The sequence below is a fragment of the Ranitomeya imitator genome, chromosome 3, assembly GCF_032444005.1.
Source record: "Ranitomeya imitator isolate aRanImi1 chromosome 3, aRanImi1.pri, whole genome shotgun sequence".
Taxonomy (NCBI): domain Eukaryota; kingdom Metazoa; phylum Chordata; class Amphibia; order Anura; family Dendrobatidae; genus Ranitomeya; species Ranitomeya imitator.
The window spans coordinates 510,073,437-510,088,252 of NC_091284.1; the positions used below are offsets into that span (position 1 = coordinate 510,073,437).

General features: G+C 47.1%; 1 protein-coding gene across 1 annotated transcript; it reads right to left on the minus strand.

Moving 5' to 3' along the window:
- Window positions 1–7,264: 7,264 nt before the first annotated feature.
- On the minus strand, window positions 7,265–9,110 carry LOC138672183 (uncharacterized). The gene is made up of 2 exons (XM_069760195.1): window positions 8,965–9,110; window positions 7,265–8,195 (listed from the first exon to the last, which is right to left on the minus strand). The coding sequence occupies exons 1-2, from the start codon at window positions 9,093–9,095 to the stop codon at window positions 7,304–7,306; spliced, it is 1,023 nt and encodes a 340-aa protein (XP_069616296.1). The 5' UTR covers window positions 9,096–9,110; the 3' UTR covers window positions 7,265–7,303.
- Between the last annotated feature and the right edge of the window lie 5,706 nt (window positions 9,111–14,816).

Genomic DNA, 14,816 nt, shown 5'->3' on the forward strand with positions numbered 1-14,816 from the left:
TCCCCCGAGGAACGTCTGCTGGTGACTCTACGGTACGTAATGCAATGTGAAGGATTTATATGTTCTTGACATTTTTTAAAGTAACGTGTTTTGGTTTTGTGGGGTGGGGGATTGGAATTAAAAATGAAAATTTATTTTATAACAATGTAATTCATTAAATTTATTTATTTTTCTTCTTGTCAGTTTCCTGGCTACCGGAGAGACCTTGAGATCACTGCATTTCCAGTTTCGGCTTGGAGTCTCCACACTTTCGGGTATTATTGCCGACACATGCCGCGCATTGTGGGACAACCTCCGGGAGGAATTTTTACCAATACCAACGACAGCGTCATGGGAGGCCAACGCCCAAAAATTTGAACAACTGTGTTCTTTCCCTAACTGTATTGGAGCAGTGGATGGGAAGCACATTAGGATTACAAAGCCTGCAAGAAGTGGATCTCTGTTTTTCAATTATAAAAAATACTTTTCCACCGTGCTCATGGCAATTGCAGGTGCGGACTGCAGGTTTCTCGCCGTGGACATTGGAGCGTTTGGCCGTGCAAATGATTCACGGACATTTAAGGAGTCTGACATGGGCCGAAGATTATACGAGAACAATTTTAATTTCCCTCAGCCACGACCTCTTCCCAACACCGAAGGCTCGGGCATGCCATTTGTTGTGGTTGGGGATGAGGCTTTTCAAATGAGTGCCAACCTACTGAAACCGTACTCCAGTCGGGGGTTGGACCGCACAAAAAGTATTTTTAATTATAGACTGTCCAGGGCCAGAAGAACTGTGGAGTGCGCCTTTGGAATCCTTGTCTCCAAATGGCGTATCTTAGGATCCGCAATAAATTTGAAAATTGAGACAGTGGATGAGGTGGTGAAGGCTTGTGTGGTTCTCCACAATTATATTATTGATAAAGAGAGATTATCAAGATCATCCTCTGAGGACAACTTTGGACATTGCTCATATGAGGGACCGATTTGCTGCATACTTTGTTTCAGATGTTGGGCGTGTTTCATGGCAAGATCAAATGGTTTAATTCATCTTGGTTTACTGATACAATCAAAACACTGTCATGTAAATACTGTTGAGTCCATGACATTTTACCAGCCTATGTAATGTTATTTAAATGTTGTAATGTCCCCTGAATTTCTACTGTGTTGTGTTTTGAAATAAAGTTCTTTGTTGTGCCTTTCCGTTTTAACAAAACAAATCTCCCATATGTTTTTCCAAAGTAAACAAAATTTAAAATCCAATGTTCTAGAAACTAATGTGTGTCCCACAAAATTTACTAATGTGAGCACCAGTACCCAAATTGACTGTGACAAAACAAACAAATTGTTCAGCCGTGTGTTCCATAGTTTTGAAATATAACATGATCGGCTCCCACCTTGTCAACCATTTTTAATCTTGCAGACTATTTGCATATGGCACCTGGCTTGACAAGGAGGGAGACGATCATGTTTGCAAAACTCTACTGAGTTAACACTATTGGACTCAGGATGCTAGAATACGTCCAGAGTCAAATAGTGGCGACACTGTGAACATTGCTACCACCTCACCTGACCAATATTCTTAAGGTATCGTAATAAAACGATTAGCCAACGATCCCGACCAGTGATACGACCTGACCGTGATCGTTGTTTAAGTCGTCGCATGGTTGCTGGAGAGCTGTCACACAGACAGCTCTCCAGCGACCAAAAAAGAGCAAGTCCCTGTGTAATCTGGGTAAACATTGTGTTATGAAGCGCATGGCCGCACTCACGATGTTTTCCCTGTTTACCATTGTAAATGTAAAAAAAAAAAATAAAATACCCTTACATTCCGGTGTGTGACACGTCCATCGCCGTCAGCTTTCCGTACTGTGCCAGCCCTAAAGCACAGCACAGTGTTTATTAAGTCAACGGTGTGCTCTGCTTTACTTTACGGCCGGGAATGACAGTGTCAGTCACTGCGGGAAGATGACGGCGAGGGACGTGGTAGACACCGTAATGTAAGTATGTAGTATTTTTTGGTATTTTTCACTTTTTTGAAAAGTGACCGCGTGGCCGCGACCAATCACAAGCCGCTACGTCTTTGAAAGTCATTAACGCGCTCATTTTTAAAAATGAGCGCGTTAATAGCTTGCGGTGACGTCGCGGCTTGTGATTGGTCGCGTGGCGGTCACATGGGCGGCCCGCGACCAATCAGAAGCCGGGACGTGATTCTCAGGTCCTAAAAGCGCTGATTTTGAACAACGAAGCCTGCCGGTTACCCGCGCTGAGTTCAGGGGCCGCCGGAGAGGTAAATATATCAATATTTTTTATTTTAATTCTTTATTTTACACATCCCTATGGATCCCAGGGCCTGAAGGAGAGTTTCCTCTCCTTCAGACCCTGGGAACCATGAGAATACCTTCCGATACTTGATGTCCCATTGACTTGTATTGGTATCGGATATCGGTATCGGCGATATCCGATATTTTTCGGATATCGGCCGATACTATCCGATACCGATACTTTCAAGTATCGGACGGTATCGCTCAACACTAGCGGTAATTGAACTTGGCCAGTCTGGCGACCCACCGCTGCTCCAATGCCCCCAGTTTTGCATTCTCTAAGTGAGCTAGCGGGTTGTTATCTGTCATGACTAGCACCTCAGCCCCTGTTAGATACTCGGCGAAGCGTTCTGTCATTGCCCACACCAGGGCCAGCAATTCCAGCCGGAATGAGCTGTAGTTAGCCGGATTTCGCTCGGAGTCTCTTAAAGATCTGCTGCCATAAGAAATCACTCGTTCTCGGCCGTCCTGCACCTGTGCTAGTACTGCCCCCAACCCATGAAGACTACCATCGGTATACAACAAAAAAGGGGTGTCAAACCGGGCGTAGGCCAGCAATGGGGCACTCGTTAGGGCGGTTTTCACTCCATCAAATGCCTTTTTCTGTAGGGGCCCCCATGGAATGGGGCGATTTCGAGGACCCAGCGCTGTCCCTCTCAAAAGTTCATTCAAGGGACTCACCACTTGTGAGAATTTAGGCACAAACCGCCGATAGTATCCTGCTAGGCCCAGGAAGGCCCGCACTTCTCGCAGGTCACAAGGAGGTGGCCACTCTTGTACCGCCTTAATCTTACTGGCTAAAGGTAGTACCCTGTCCGGGGTCACCAGATGCCCCAAATATTCAATCTGGTTTCGTAACAGTTGACATTTTTTTGGCTTTATTTTCAGGCCGTAGCTCTTGAGCCGTCGGAGAACTTGACGCAGCTTCTCCAGATGATCTTCAAATGAGGTTCCGAACACCACAATGTTGTCTAGATATATCAGGACTGATTCAAAATTTAGATCGCCCAAGCAATGTTCCATCAGGCGTTGGAAGGTTCCTGGGGCGGTAGCGAGGCCAAAGGGCATCCGGTTGAACTCAAAGAGCCCCATTGGCAAGACAAACACCGTCTTGGCCCGATCTTTTTCAGCCATTGGGACCTGCCAGTACCCGCTTGCCAAATCCAACGTTGAGAAATACTTGGCCCGACCCAGGGCCGACAGGGATTCTTCAATACGGGGTAAAGGATATGCGTCCCGTACGGTGTGGGCATTCAATTTCCGATAGTCCACACAAAATCGGAGTGTCCCATCCTTCTTGCGGACCAAGACTACAGGGGCCGCCCAGGGACTCCGGCTCTCTCGGATCACTTGGTTGTCCAGCATACTGGCCACCATGCTCTTCACCTCTTGATAGAGCGCCGGAGGAATTTGACGATATCTTTCTCTAATGGGTGGAGTATCCCCCGTTGGAATCTCATGCTCAATCGTCTGGGTACACCCGAAGTCCTCTCCATGTCGGGAAAATGTCTCTTGATGTTCCCACAAAACTCTCTCCAACTGCTCCAACTGCACGGGGGTCAGCTTCTCCCGATCCACTCCCATCTGCTCCATGATCACATGAACATTCCATTCCTCCGTAGGAGGTTCAGTCCGGCCTACCTCGACCGCAAATGTCCAGGATGACTGTTGGTCTGGTCGCAATTCGAACCCTGCATTTTCCGGCACCTTCTCTGCCGGCACGAACAGTTCAGCCAGTATGGTCCCAGCGGGAATTGCAACAGCTTCATCTAAAACATTGATGCATCGGACCGGCACTCGTCCATTCTTCACAATCGCCAAAGACCGGGCCACATGTACCTTGGCAAATGAGGAACCCTCTCGGGCGGGCTCAAGTAGCACTTCAAGCCCATTCAATCTCTGTGCAGCTCCCACAGGCAGCATTAAGAGTTCCTCTTGTCTGGGTCCCAGCAGGATCGGGGCCCTCGAAGTCACTCGGACCCGGCCCACCCGGCCACCTGGGACCGCACTTTTCAGCAAGTCGCAACTCAGCACTTGACGGTGTAGAATTCTCTGTGTGGGTCGGTGTCTTGTCGCACGGGCCCAGTATCGGGGTCCTTCACTGGCATACATCTGGTGATTCAAATCTCGCAGCACGTTCATTCCGAGCGTCACTTCCATCCCTCTTCTAGGGGGGTGATCCACCAGTACTACCCCTTTCTGCCCCAGCTCTTGACCAAACATTTTTAGTTGCATCCACACGATCCCTTTGACTGACAATTGACCATTATTTGCGGCGGTCAGTCGTATCACTCGGCCATCCTCTGGAATCACTAGTCGACTGAAGTATCTCTCATATACTTCTAGAGGCATTATAGTACATTCGGATCCCGTGTCAACCAAGCACCTCATCTTCCGCCCTTCAAACTCTGCTTCTATCACTGGACTACATGCAAACAAATCTTGTTCATTCCGTCGAGGGCTTTGTGTGGGTGGGGCCGCTGCTGCTTGCCCTCTCATGGCAGCGGCCGGAAGTTTAAAGCCGGCGACGGGGTTTCTGGGGCTGTAAGCGCCCGGCAGTAACGCGAGATGTGTCCCTGGCGGCCACACTTCCAGCAGGTGATTGTTCCTCGTGGGTGATGGCTTGACTCATTCTGATAGGACGACCTGGCCATTTGCGGGGTCACCGTTCCAGGGGGTGGGGCAGGAGGTTCCCGTGAGGTGGTAGAGGCGGGATCAACTGTCAGTTGAGACAATTTCAGCTTCAACTCCTTCACCTCAGCACGCAAAGCTTTTACCACGCTTACAAGCCCCTCTCCCCCCGACCCTGATGACACACCTTCCTCCAGCTGGGCACTGTTCACTGACCCCTCGGGAACATAGGCTGATTTCTCTTCCCTTTCCACTGCAGCTCGGTAAATCTGCCAGAAAGATAACTCTGGTGCAACCCGGGCCATTTCCAACAGCTTGTCCCGGAGACGTCTATGGGCTAAACCGGTGATGAATTGGTCCCGGAGCAAGCGGTCTACCTCCCGGAACGCCCCCATGGCCCCCGGGTCTAGTCGCTGCATCTCATTCAACATCTCTTGTAAAATATTAGAGTACTGCATCAGGGACTCACACTCTCTCTGGGGACGATTAAAGAATAGGGACCGAAGCTGGGCCACACGCGCTCGGCCCCCCAAACTCCCCTCTAACAGTTCCAAAATCTTTTCTAATGTATCCCTCTCTGATTCTGGGCGCACCATCACCATACGCCTAATATCACCCTCCAGTGCATTTAATGCCAGCTCAGCGCGTAACGCGGGGGTCAAATTACACATGCGCAGAATACTCCGGATTCTCTCAGCCCAATCTTGCAACGCCATATTGCGCCCATCGTATTTCGGCATGTGCTGAAGTAAAGCTCCTACAGGCACATACCCTCCCGGAGTCGCAGCGGCTGCCAGGGGAACCCCAACCCCCAAGGAGGATGCGGATACAGCGGGGTCATTTCCACCCTCGCCCTCGTCCATGACAAACACTGGATCCTGCCGACTACGCCAAAAATGTAATGACCAGAGGTCCGAATAAGATCCAGTGAGTCACAAACCAAGACCAAGGCAGAAATCTCCAACGGTATTTACTCAAAGGCAAATTAATCAAGGTAATATGGAGAATATTAAGGCAGATGCACCCCAAAGATACACTAATTCAGCAGCAGCTGAAATCACTGTGCCACTCAAAGGTCTCCTGAGAACTGTGTACTACAACAGACTAGTAAGAAATTTACCTAACAGGCAACTAAAAACAGGAACAAGTGTAAATTGAATGTAGTGTTATTAAGGGAGCCCCTGGAATGGCACATTGAGTATAACTTACACAACTCTAATATAAGATACACCTCTAAAGTAACAATTTAACACTCTGAGCAGAGATACCCGGGTATCTATAACTATGGTACCGTATCCTGAGATGGATTTCCTCTCAGGCAGGAGTCCGCAGAGGCTGTAGCCAGTTCATATCTTCAGCGCCAATAAGTTACAGCAAGCTCCTCTTGTCTTGTCGGCCGATGCCGAGCCCAAACGCCGGGGACTTAGTTAGTGGTCTCACGATATAGTCTCTGCTTCTGTAGCTCCTAGGAATGGTTCCACGACAATCCGTCCGTCTCTGTATCAGCAGTCTGTCCAGACTTGTTCCTCCACTCAATGCACAGGGAATCCACAGACTTCCAAATTCGTACTGGGTTCTTAGCAAAGTCTCCGTCTTTTCTTAGATAAAGGGTTAGCTCCTCTCCAGGAAATGTTAGCAACACAAGTCTCTCACAGAGTTAAACAAAAGGTTAGCTCTTCTCCAGGGGAACGTTAGCAACAAAAAGTCTCTCAAAAGCTTCTTTTCCTCCAAAAACACTTGCAGTAAATCCACACAGTCTCTTTTTAAGATCTCACAGCAGCTTCTCCTTTTCTTCCCGCCTTTTCTCTCTCAGCTCTCACTTCCTACTTTCACTTTACACTCGAGACACTAGACCCCACCCCGCAGCACACATTGTCTCTGGGAGGTCTGTCCTCTGCTGCAACAGGCAAAAACCACAGGGTCCTAGTGCCCTCTCAGTGGGACTACAGTTCACCCTCTTACAGTGTGATGGTACCTTTTAAAATTGATATATTGTGCAATGCTCTTTGTGTTTGTAACATCTCATAGTACAATGAGCGCCAACCCTAAAAAAAATTTAAAAAAATATCGATAAAATAGTGTCAGACATTGCACATCAGGTGTTACAAACACAAGATTTGTTTATACGGCGCACGATGTGATTTGGTGCAAACTTTATTTTAGACAAAGAAAAACTCCGTATTTTTGAACAAATTAACAATTTTATTACTGGGGACACAAAAATAAAAAATGGGTAAAGGTTAAGGGGTATTAATGTCAGCGATTAAGGGGGATTGATATCCTCCAGTTTGGGTGTGGGTTGAGGAGAACGAGGAGGAGGACGAGGGGAGGAACCAGCATATTCTAATACACTAGACGGGATGCCGACGTCAATCCAGCCTGTAGACGGTGGCGGATACTGCCAACGCAGGAGGTGAGGGAGGAGGGACGACCAGTGTCCTAGGCTGGCTACTCCTGCTCCGGGTAGACCCAGGCTGAGTACTGGGTGTGCTCCGGGTAGACCCAGGCTGGGTACTTGGTGTGCTGGTTTTCGGAGCAGCCATAGCCGACGTTGTAGTGCTGGTCTTCTTCTTTTTTTTTCTCCTCTCTCCCTCTGGGTGTGGTTCGGCTTCCCGTCTTTGTGCCCTTGAAGGCCTGGCAGGAGCAGAAGTTTGGGGCTCTGTTCTATGGTGGCGGTGGCGGCGGCGGTGGCCCTCGGCACGCGCAGCTCTGTGTTGGTGCTGTGCAGCAGAAGTCGGAGCCATGGTAGCGAGCGATGGTACTGCGGGCATTGTAGTCGCTGACTGCATGACCCGAGCCTGCTGCAGAGCAGTCACGTATGCATTGTTGCAGGCCTGCATCACCGAAATCTGGAGTTCCGGCGTAAGATGTTCCACCATGCCCTTCTCAATGGCACTAAAAAAATGTTTGGCCGGCCTCGAGAGCTCCGATTCCATTGTTTCAAGACGCCGGTCGATATTGGACAGAGCTGTGTCCATTCTATCGCCCAGCGAATTGAAACAATTCTGGAAGACCGTGCTCAAATGTAAAAATTCGGGCAGGACCGTCCTGTCCGAGGCCCGCTGACGCTGTCGGGAAGACCCGAAGGAAGGAGCGACAGAGGCCTCGGCCAGGGGAACATCTGATGGACCGGCTGCCGGTTCGCCAGATTGTGGTGGTGCAGACCTGCTCTCGCTGTGGGATGGCTGTGACGGGTCCGATGGCGATTCACGAAGGACCGCTCCAGAGGGTCGGACAGGCTCGCGGGTGCTGCTGTGTGTTCTGTGAAAACATAAGGAAACCATTAGTATACAAAATATAACATTTCACATTCGTCACCACCTGTGTAAAAGTAAACATTGCATCACACACTATAAAATTATAATTTACTGTTAAGGGTTAGTTCAGTCAGTCAGTCGTAACGGTTTGCTGATTGAACCGGCCAGCTGCCTGACATGGCTGATGCGACCAATCAGCGCGGGTGACAGGCCTGATTAAAATGTCCGCTCCTTACTCCCCGCAGTGAAGGCCCGTCGCCCGCATACTCCCCTGTCATTAACTTTACCGGCGGTATCCATTGCCGCCGTTAAAGTTAACCAATTTTTAATATTGACACTGCATATGCCGCATCAATATTAAAAATAGAATACATTTATTTATTTCAAAATAGTCACCCATGTTTGCCGTTTGTAACGCCCGACAATTACGCTTATCGTCGGAACTGCCATGACGTCACGGTCATGTGACCGAGACGTCATCACAGGTCCTGCGAGCTGAGCAACCATGGGAACATAACCTGCCTTGGAGTAGAAGGTATGCCGTGTCTATTATATTTTTCCTTTTTTTAAAAAACCTGGGATACACCTGGATGGGCAATATACTACTCCACTATGAAATATTGCCCGGGCATGGCCAATCTACTATCTGTCTGTGTGCTGTATACTTCGTACTTGCCAAAATAAATGGCTGGGCAATAAACTATGTGGCTGGAATATAGTACGTGAATATGCATGTTTTCCAAACGAGGTGTGTGAATAGGTACTATACTTACTCTCGGCTTTCAAGGACCGGTCGCAGGAATTGCAAAATACGATTGTATTTATAGATTGAGGTCCTTGAAGCTGCAGCACCACTACGAATCTGTCCCTCCTTTTTCATGCCCCTCTTGAAACGGTCCTTCATGGAGCGCCATCTGGTCTTCAATTGTTTAACTGTGTATAAAGTAAAAAAAAAAAATTAGTTTGAGAGAAAATATTGAAATTGATAACGCAACCGTGTGCAATCCCAATAGAAGACATCACAGACGGTTGTGTATCCTGGCATGATGGGTCAGAGCAGCATTTCGGAAATACTTACGAAATTTATCTTTGACCGCGGGGTAAGCGCTGTCGAAGCCATCCCACAGCGATTTTGCCACCTCAAGCCACAAACGGCGCAACACGCCCTGGTCCGCGTGCCGGGGGTCACGGCTGTCCCACAACGGGCCTCGCTCCTGTATGGATGCAACCATGAGGTCGATGTCCAGGGGGTCATCATGGGCCCGTTGTGAAACCTAGAATAATTGGAAAATATTAATGTTTGCAAGATAAAAATTGTTCTCCCTACCTCCTCCACCACCACCTACCACCTCCACTACCCCCCCCCCCTCCCACCACCCCCCATACCCCAAAAAAAAAAATTAAAGAAAAAAAAGGAATAGGTTTGACATAAAAACTTACTCGCCGTCCTGCCACCACAGCTTGGTCCCGTGGTCTCTGCTCCTGAGGGCTATGTTCCTCCTGGCTCTCCTCCTCACTTGGAGAAGCCTGGAAAATAGTTTAAAAAAAGTTGAGTGACCCGTCTACAAATGACACCGAATAGTAAGCAACAGTAGATCATGTTCTCACCGGACTCCTCAGCGGTGGGGTGAGGCTTGACTCGCTGGCCATTTTTACTAGATGCAATCTAATATATAAAGCTGAATGTGTGTATGTGTGTATGTCCGGGATTGGCATCTGCACCGTCGCAGCTACAGCCACAAAATTTTGCACGGTCACACGTCTGGACCCCGAGAGCGTCATAGGCTATGTTGTGAGGCGAAATTTTAACCCCGCGCGTTCCAATTCACCAAACAATTTTGCCCCTATCTACATAATGGGGAAAAGCGAAAGGAAAAGTGTTGGAGGCGTCGCAGCTACAGCCACAAAATTTTGCACAGTCACACATCTGGACCCCGAGAGCGTCATAGGCTATGTTGTGAGGTGAAATTTTAACCCCGCGCTTTCCAATTCACCAAACAATTTTGCCCCTATCTACATAATGGGAAAAAATGAAAGGAAAAGTGTAGGAGGCAAATTGACAGCTGCCAGATGTGAACAAGGGGGACTTAAAGAATGAGAGCGATGGCACCAAAGAGTATATACCATACAGTTGCTAAGGCGGGGCCCCGACATGGGATACTCACCACACATGGGGATATGAACACACACACAAAATGCGCCACATACTACCACGTGCTTGAACACATATTACCCTCAGCACAAATTTCACCACAAATACACCAACCTCGCCACATAAAAGTCGAAACACAAAAGTCGCCGCTCAAAACTCGCCACGCGCAGAACTCACCACATGCAAAAACTAGGCTCTTGCAAAACTCGCCACAAGTGCAAAACTCACCTCATGGAAAACTCGCCACACGCAAAACTTGCACACGCGGAAAAATTGCCACATGCACAAAAGTTGCAACACATGCAAAAGTTGCCTCAAACAAAACTTGCACATACTCAAAAGGCACCACACATAAAACTCGCCACGCGCAAAACTTGCTGCACACAACTTGCTACACTAACCTGTCACATGCAACTCGACACACAAAAAGTTGCTACACGCATGTTGCCACACAAAACTCATCTCACAAAAGTCGCTATATGCATGTCGCCACATGCAACTCAACACACGCAACTTGACAAACGAAACTCGCCCTAAAACACACACAAGTCTGGTATTATCCTTCAAAAATAAAAATCTGATTAATAAGCAGACAAACTACAAGAGCAACAAATGTACCATATAGGAAATACGGCAGCTGTCAGTCACATGACCTGTCTATTATGTGTATGTGTGAGCTAATATATACAGCCAGGGGGAGGGCTTCCTGTTGGCTGGGGATTTATCAGGCTGGCAATTTAGCTTACAAATACTGAGGTAAAAATACTGAGCAAATAACGTGTGAATGAGGTCTAATACAGGAGGAGATGACACACAGGTATATACTATATACAGGGGACATGACACACAGATATATACTATATACAGGAGAGATGACACACAGGTATATACTATATACAGGAGGAGATGACATACAGGTATATGTTATATATAGAGGATGACATACAGGTATATACTATATACAGGAGATTACACACAGATATATACTATATACAGGGGAGATGACACACAGGTATATACTATATACAGGAGGAGATGACATACAGGTATATACTATATATAGAAGGAGATGACATACAGGTATATACTATATATAGGAGATGATGACATACAGGTATATACTATAGACAGGTGAGATGACATACAGGTATATACTATATACAGGAGATGACATACAGGTGTATACTATATATAAGGGAGATGACAAACATGTATATACTGAGGTGAAAATGAAAAGGTGTGAGTGCAAAATGAGAGGAGTGAGGGAAAATAGTGGAGTGATCGGAAAATGACAGATGTGAGGTCGAAATGACAAGTGTTAGGGGGGAATGAGAGGAGTGAGGGAGAAAATGAGAGGTGTGGGTGAGAAAATGAGAGATGTGAGGGGGAAAATAAAAGATGTGATTGGGAAAATGAGAGGCGTGATGGGAAAATAAGAGAAGTGAGGTGCTATAACTAACCACAGATATTTACTATGCCCAGGCAACGCCGGGCTCTTCAGCTAGTCTACTATATAAAGCTGAATGTGTGTATGTGTGTGTGTGTGTGTGTGTGTGTGTGTGTGTGTATGTCCGGGATTGGCATCTGCACCGTCGGAGCTATAGCCACAAAATTTTGCAAAGTCACACGTCTGGACCCCGAGAGCGTCATAGGCTATGTTGTGAGGCGAAATTTTAACCCCGCGCGTTCCAATTCACCAAACAATTTTGCCCCTATCTACATAATGGGGAAAAAAGTGAAAGGAAAAGTGTTGGAAGCGTCGCAGCTACAGCAACAAAATTTTGCACAGTCACACGACTGGACCCTGAGAGCATCATAGGCTATGTTGTGAGGTGAAATTTTAACCCCGCGCTTTCCAATTCACCAAACAATTTTGCCCCTATCTACATAATGGGGAAAAGAGTGAAAGGAAAAGTGTTGGAGGCGTCGCAGCTACAGAAACAAAATTTTGCACAGTCACACGTCTGGACCCTGAGAGCGTCATAGGCTACGTTGTGAGGTGAAATTTTAACCCCGCGCTTTCCAATTCACCAAACAATTTTGCCCCTATCTACATAATGGGGAAAAAGTGAAATGAAAAGTGTTGGAGGCGTCGCAGCTACAGCCACAAAATTTTGCACAGTCACACGTCTGGACCCTGAGAGCGTCATAGGCTATGTTGTGAGGTGAAATTTTAACTCCGCGCTTTCCAATTCACCAAACTATTTTTCCCCTATCTACATAATGGGGAAAAGTGAAAGGAAAAGTGTTGGAGGTAAATTGACAGCTGCCAGATGTGAACAAGGGGGACTTAAAGGGAAGGTGCCATCAAAAAAAAAATTTTTTCAGAAATTGTAAAAATGTAAAGAATTAATGATTACATTTTCTTAAAAAATATTATCATTTGTTTATAATTTAGTAAAATATGAAAAATAATTTGAAAAGTTTTGGAATTTCCACTTTTCAACACTAGGGGGAGCAGCTGCTGAAATTTCAGAAAAACCTAGTGTACAAATAGCTCACATTACTGCACTGCTGTAATTATGGGCGGAGTCTGCTGACGTGTGTGATGTCTCCTCTCCTCTCCTTCTGGGTGTTTGCTAAGGGATTAGAGAGGATGATATTCAGGAACCCAGTGAGCAGACATTTTGTTGGTGACTGCAGAGTATGGCTGCCGTCACACTATCAGTATTTGGTCAGTATTTTACCTCAGAATTTGTAGCCAAAACCAGGAGTGGAACAAATAGAGGAAAAGTATAATAGAAACATATGCACCACTTCTGCATTTATCACCCACTCCTGGTTTTGGCTACAAATACTGATGTAAAATACTGACCAAATAATGATAGTGTGAAGGCAGCCTTATACTGACAAGTAGACAGTCACCGAGGATGGCAGGCAGCAAAAGGATTCTGGGAGATATGTGGTGGAGGGAGCAGGGTGACAGCAGCATAGAGTATTTCAGGAGAGCAGTGTGCTGGTCTATAGGGGCCCCCTGTTTGGTGCGCGGAGCAGCCAGGGATTGTACATAGAGCGCTGTCTTTTATACACATGGATGGACCGTCTGCTCCACAGAAATCCAGGAAACATTTCTGCGGATTGATGGCCTGGTCTGATCCAGACTTTGCATGCAGACCCCATTCCTTTCCTCAGATCCTGTCTTCTCCATCCTGTCCTAGCAATGTGTGAAAGCGAGGCGACAGGCGCAGTCCGGGGTGACGCTGGGAAGGAAATGTAGCCATATAGTAACGATAAAAATGAGACCCCTCTCTTCAGCCGCCTCACCAGCCCTGACTGCACCTAACTGGAGGTCATGCTTTACCCTCTATTACCCCAGACCCGCGTGCAGGTGCTCAGCCAGAACCACCATAGAATGGGTCCGCTTTCTGAAGATAATACTGCCATAGTGTTCTCGCATAATACCGCCATATAGATCACACACAATACTATCAAATAGATCACACAATACTGTCATACAGTTCTCACATAATACCACCATATAGATCACACATAATACCGCCAGTGTTCTCACATACCGCCATATAGATCACACATAATACCGCCAGTGTTCTCACATACCATCATATAGATCACACATAATACCGCCAGTGTTCTCACATACCACCATATCCTTCTCACATAATACCGCCATATAGATCACCCATAATGCCGCCACATAGATCTCACATGTATTGTAAATAAAGACTCGGCCAGAATAAGGTCCTTTATTAATCTTTTTTATACCATACCGAACGCATAATCCTCGACTCCCTCATCTCCCACAACAAAAATAATAAACCACAATGGGGAAAGACACGCAGGGGGGAGAGGAGTGCATAGGAGAGGATTAGATACTGACTGCTGAGCCGTGTATCTAATCCTGTCCTGTGTGATACTGTGCTGCGCCGTGTATCTAATCCTATCTTTTGTGATACTGTACACAGGACAGGATTAGCTACACAAAACTAGATTAGCTACACAGGACAGAGGTAGCAGTGGTAGATGGTATATAGAGGCAGGCAGCAGTGGTAGATGGTATATAGAGGCAGGCAGCAGTGGTAGATGGTATATAGAGGCAGGCAGCAGTCGTAGATGGTATATAGAGGCAGGTAGCAGTGGTAGATGGTATATAGAGACAGGCAGCAGTGGTAGGTGGTATACAGAGGCAGGTAGCGGTGGTATACAGAGGCAGGTAGCGGTGGTATACAGAGGCAGGTAGCGGTGGTATACAGAGGCAGGTAGCGGTGGTATACAGAGGCAGATAGCGGTGGTATACAGAGGCAGGTAGCGGTGGTATACAGAGGCAGGTAGCGGTGGTATACAGAGGCAGGTAGCGGTGGTATACAGAGGCAGGTAGCGGTGGTATACAGAGGCAGGTAGCGGTGGTATATAGGGGCAGGTAGCAGTGGTATATAGGGACTTGTAGCAATGGTATATAGGGGCTGGTAGCAGTGGTATATAGGGGCTGGTAGCAGTGGTATATAGGGGCTAGTA

What these genes read in the sequence shown, in the direction of transcription:
- LOC138672183 (XM_069760195.1), bottom strand. Translation starts at nt 9,095, where the DNA reads ATGAAGGACCGTTTCAAGAGGGGCATGAAAAAGGAGGGACAGATTCGT. An exon ending in CCGGTCCTTGAAAGCCGAGA is followed by an intron (nt 8,196 to 8,964) that starts GTAAGTATAGTA and finishes ATGTTTTCACAG; the next exon opens with AACACACAGCAGCACCCGCG.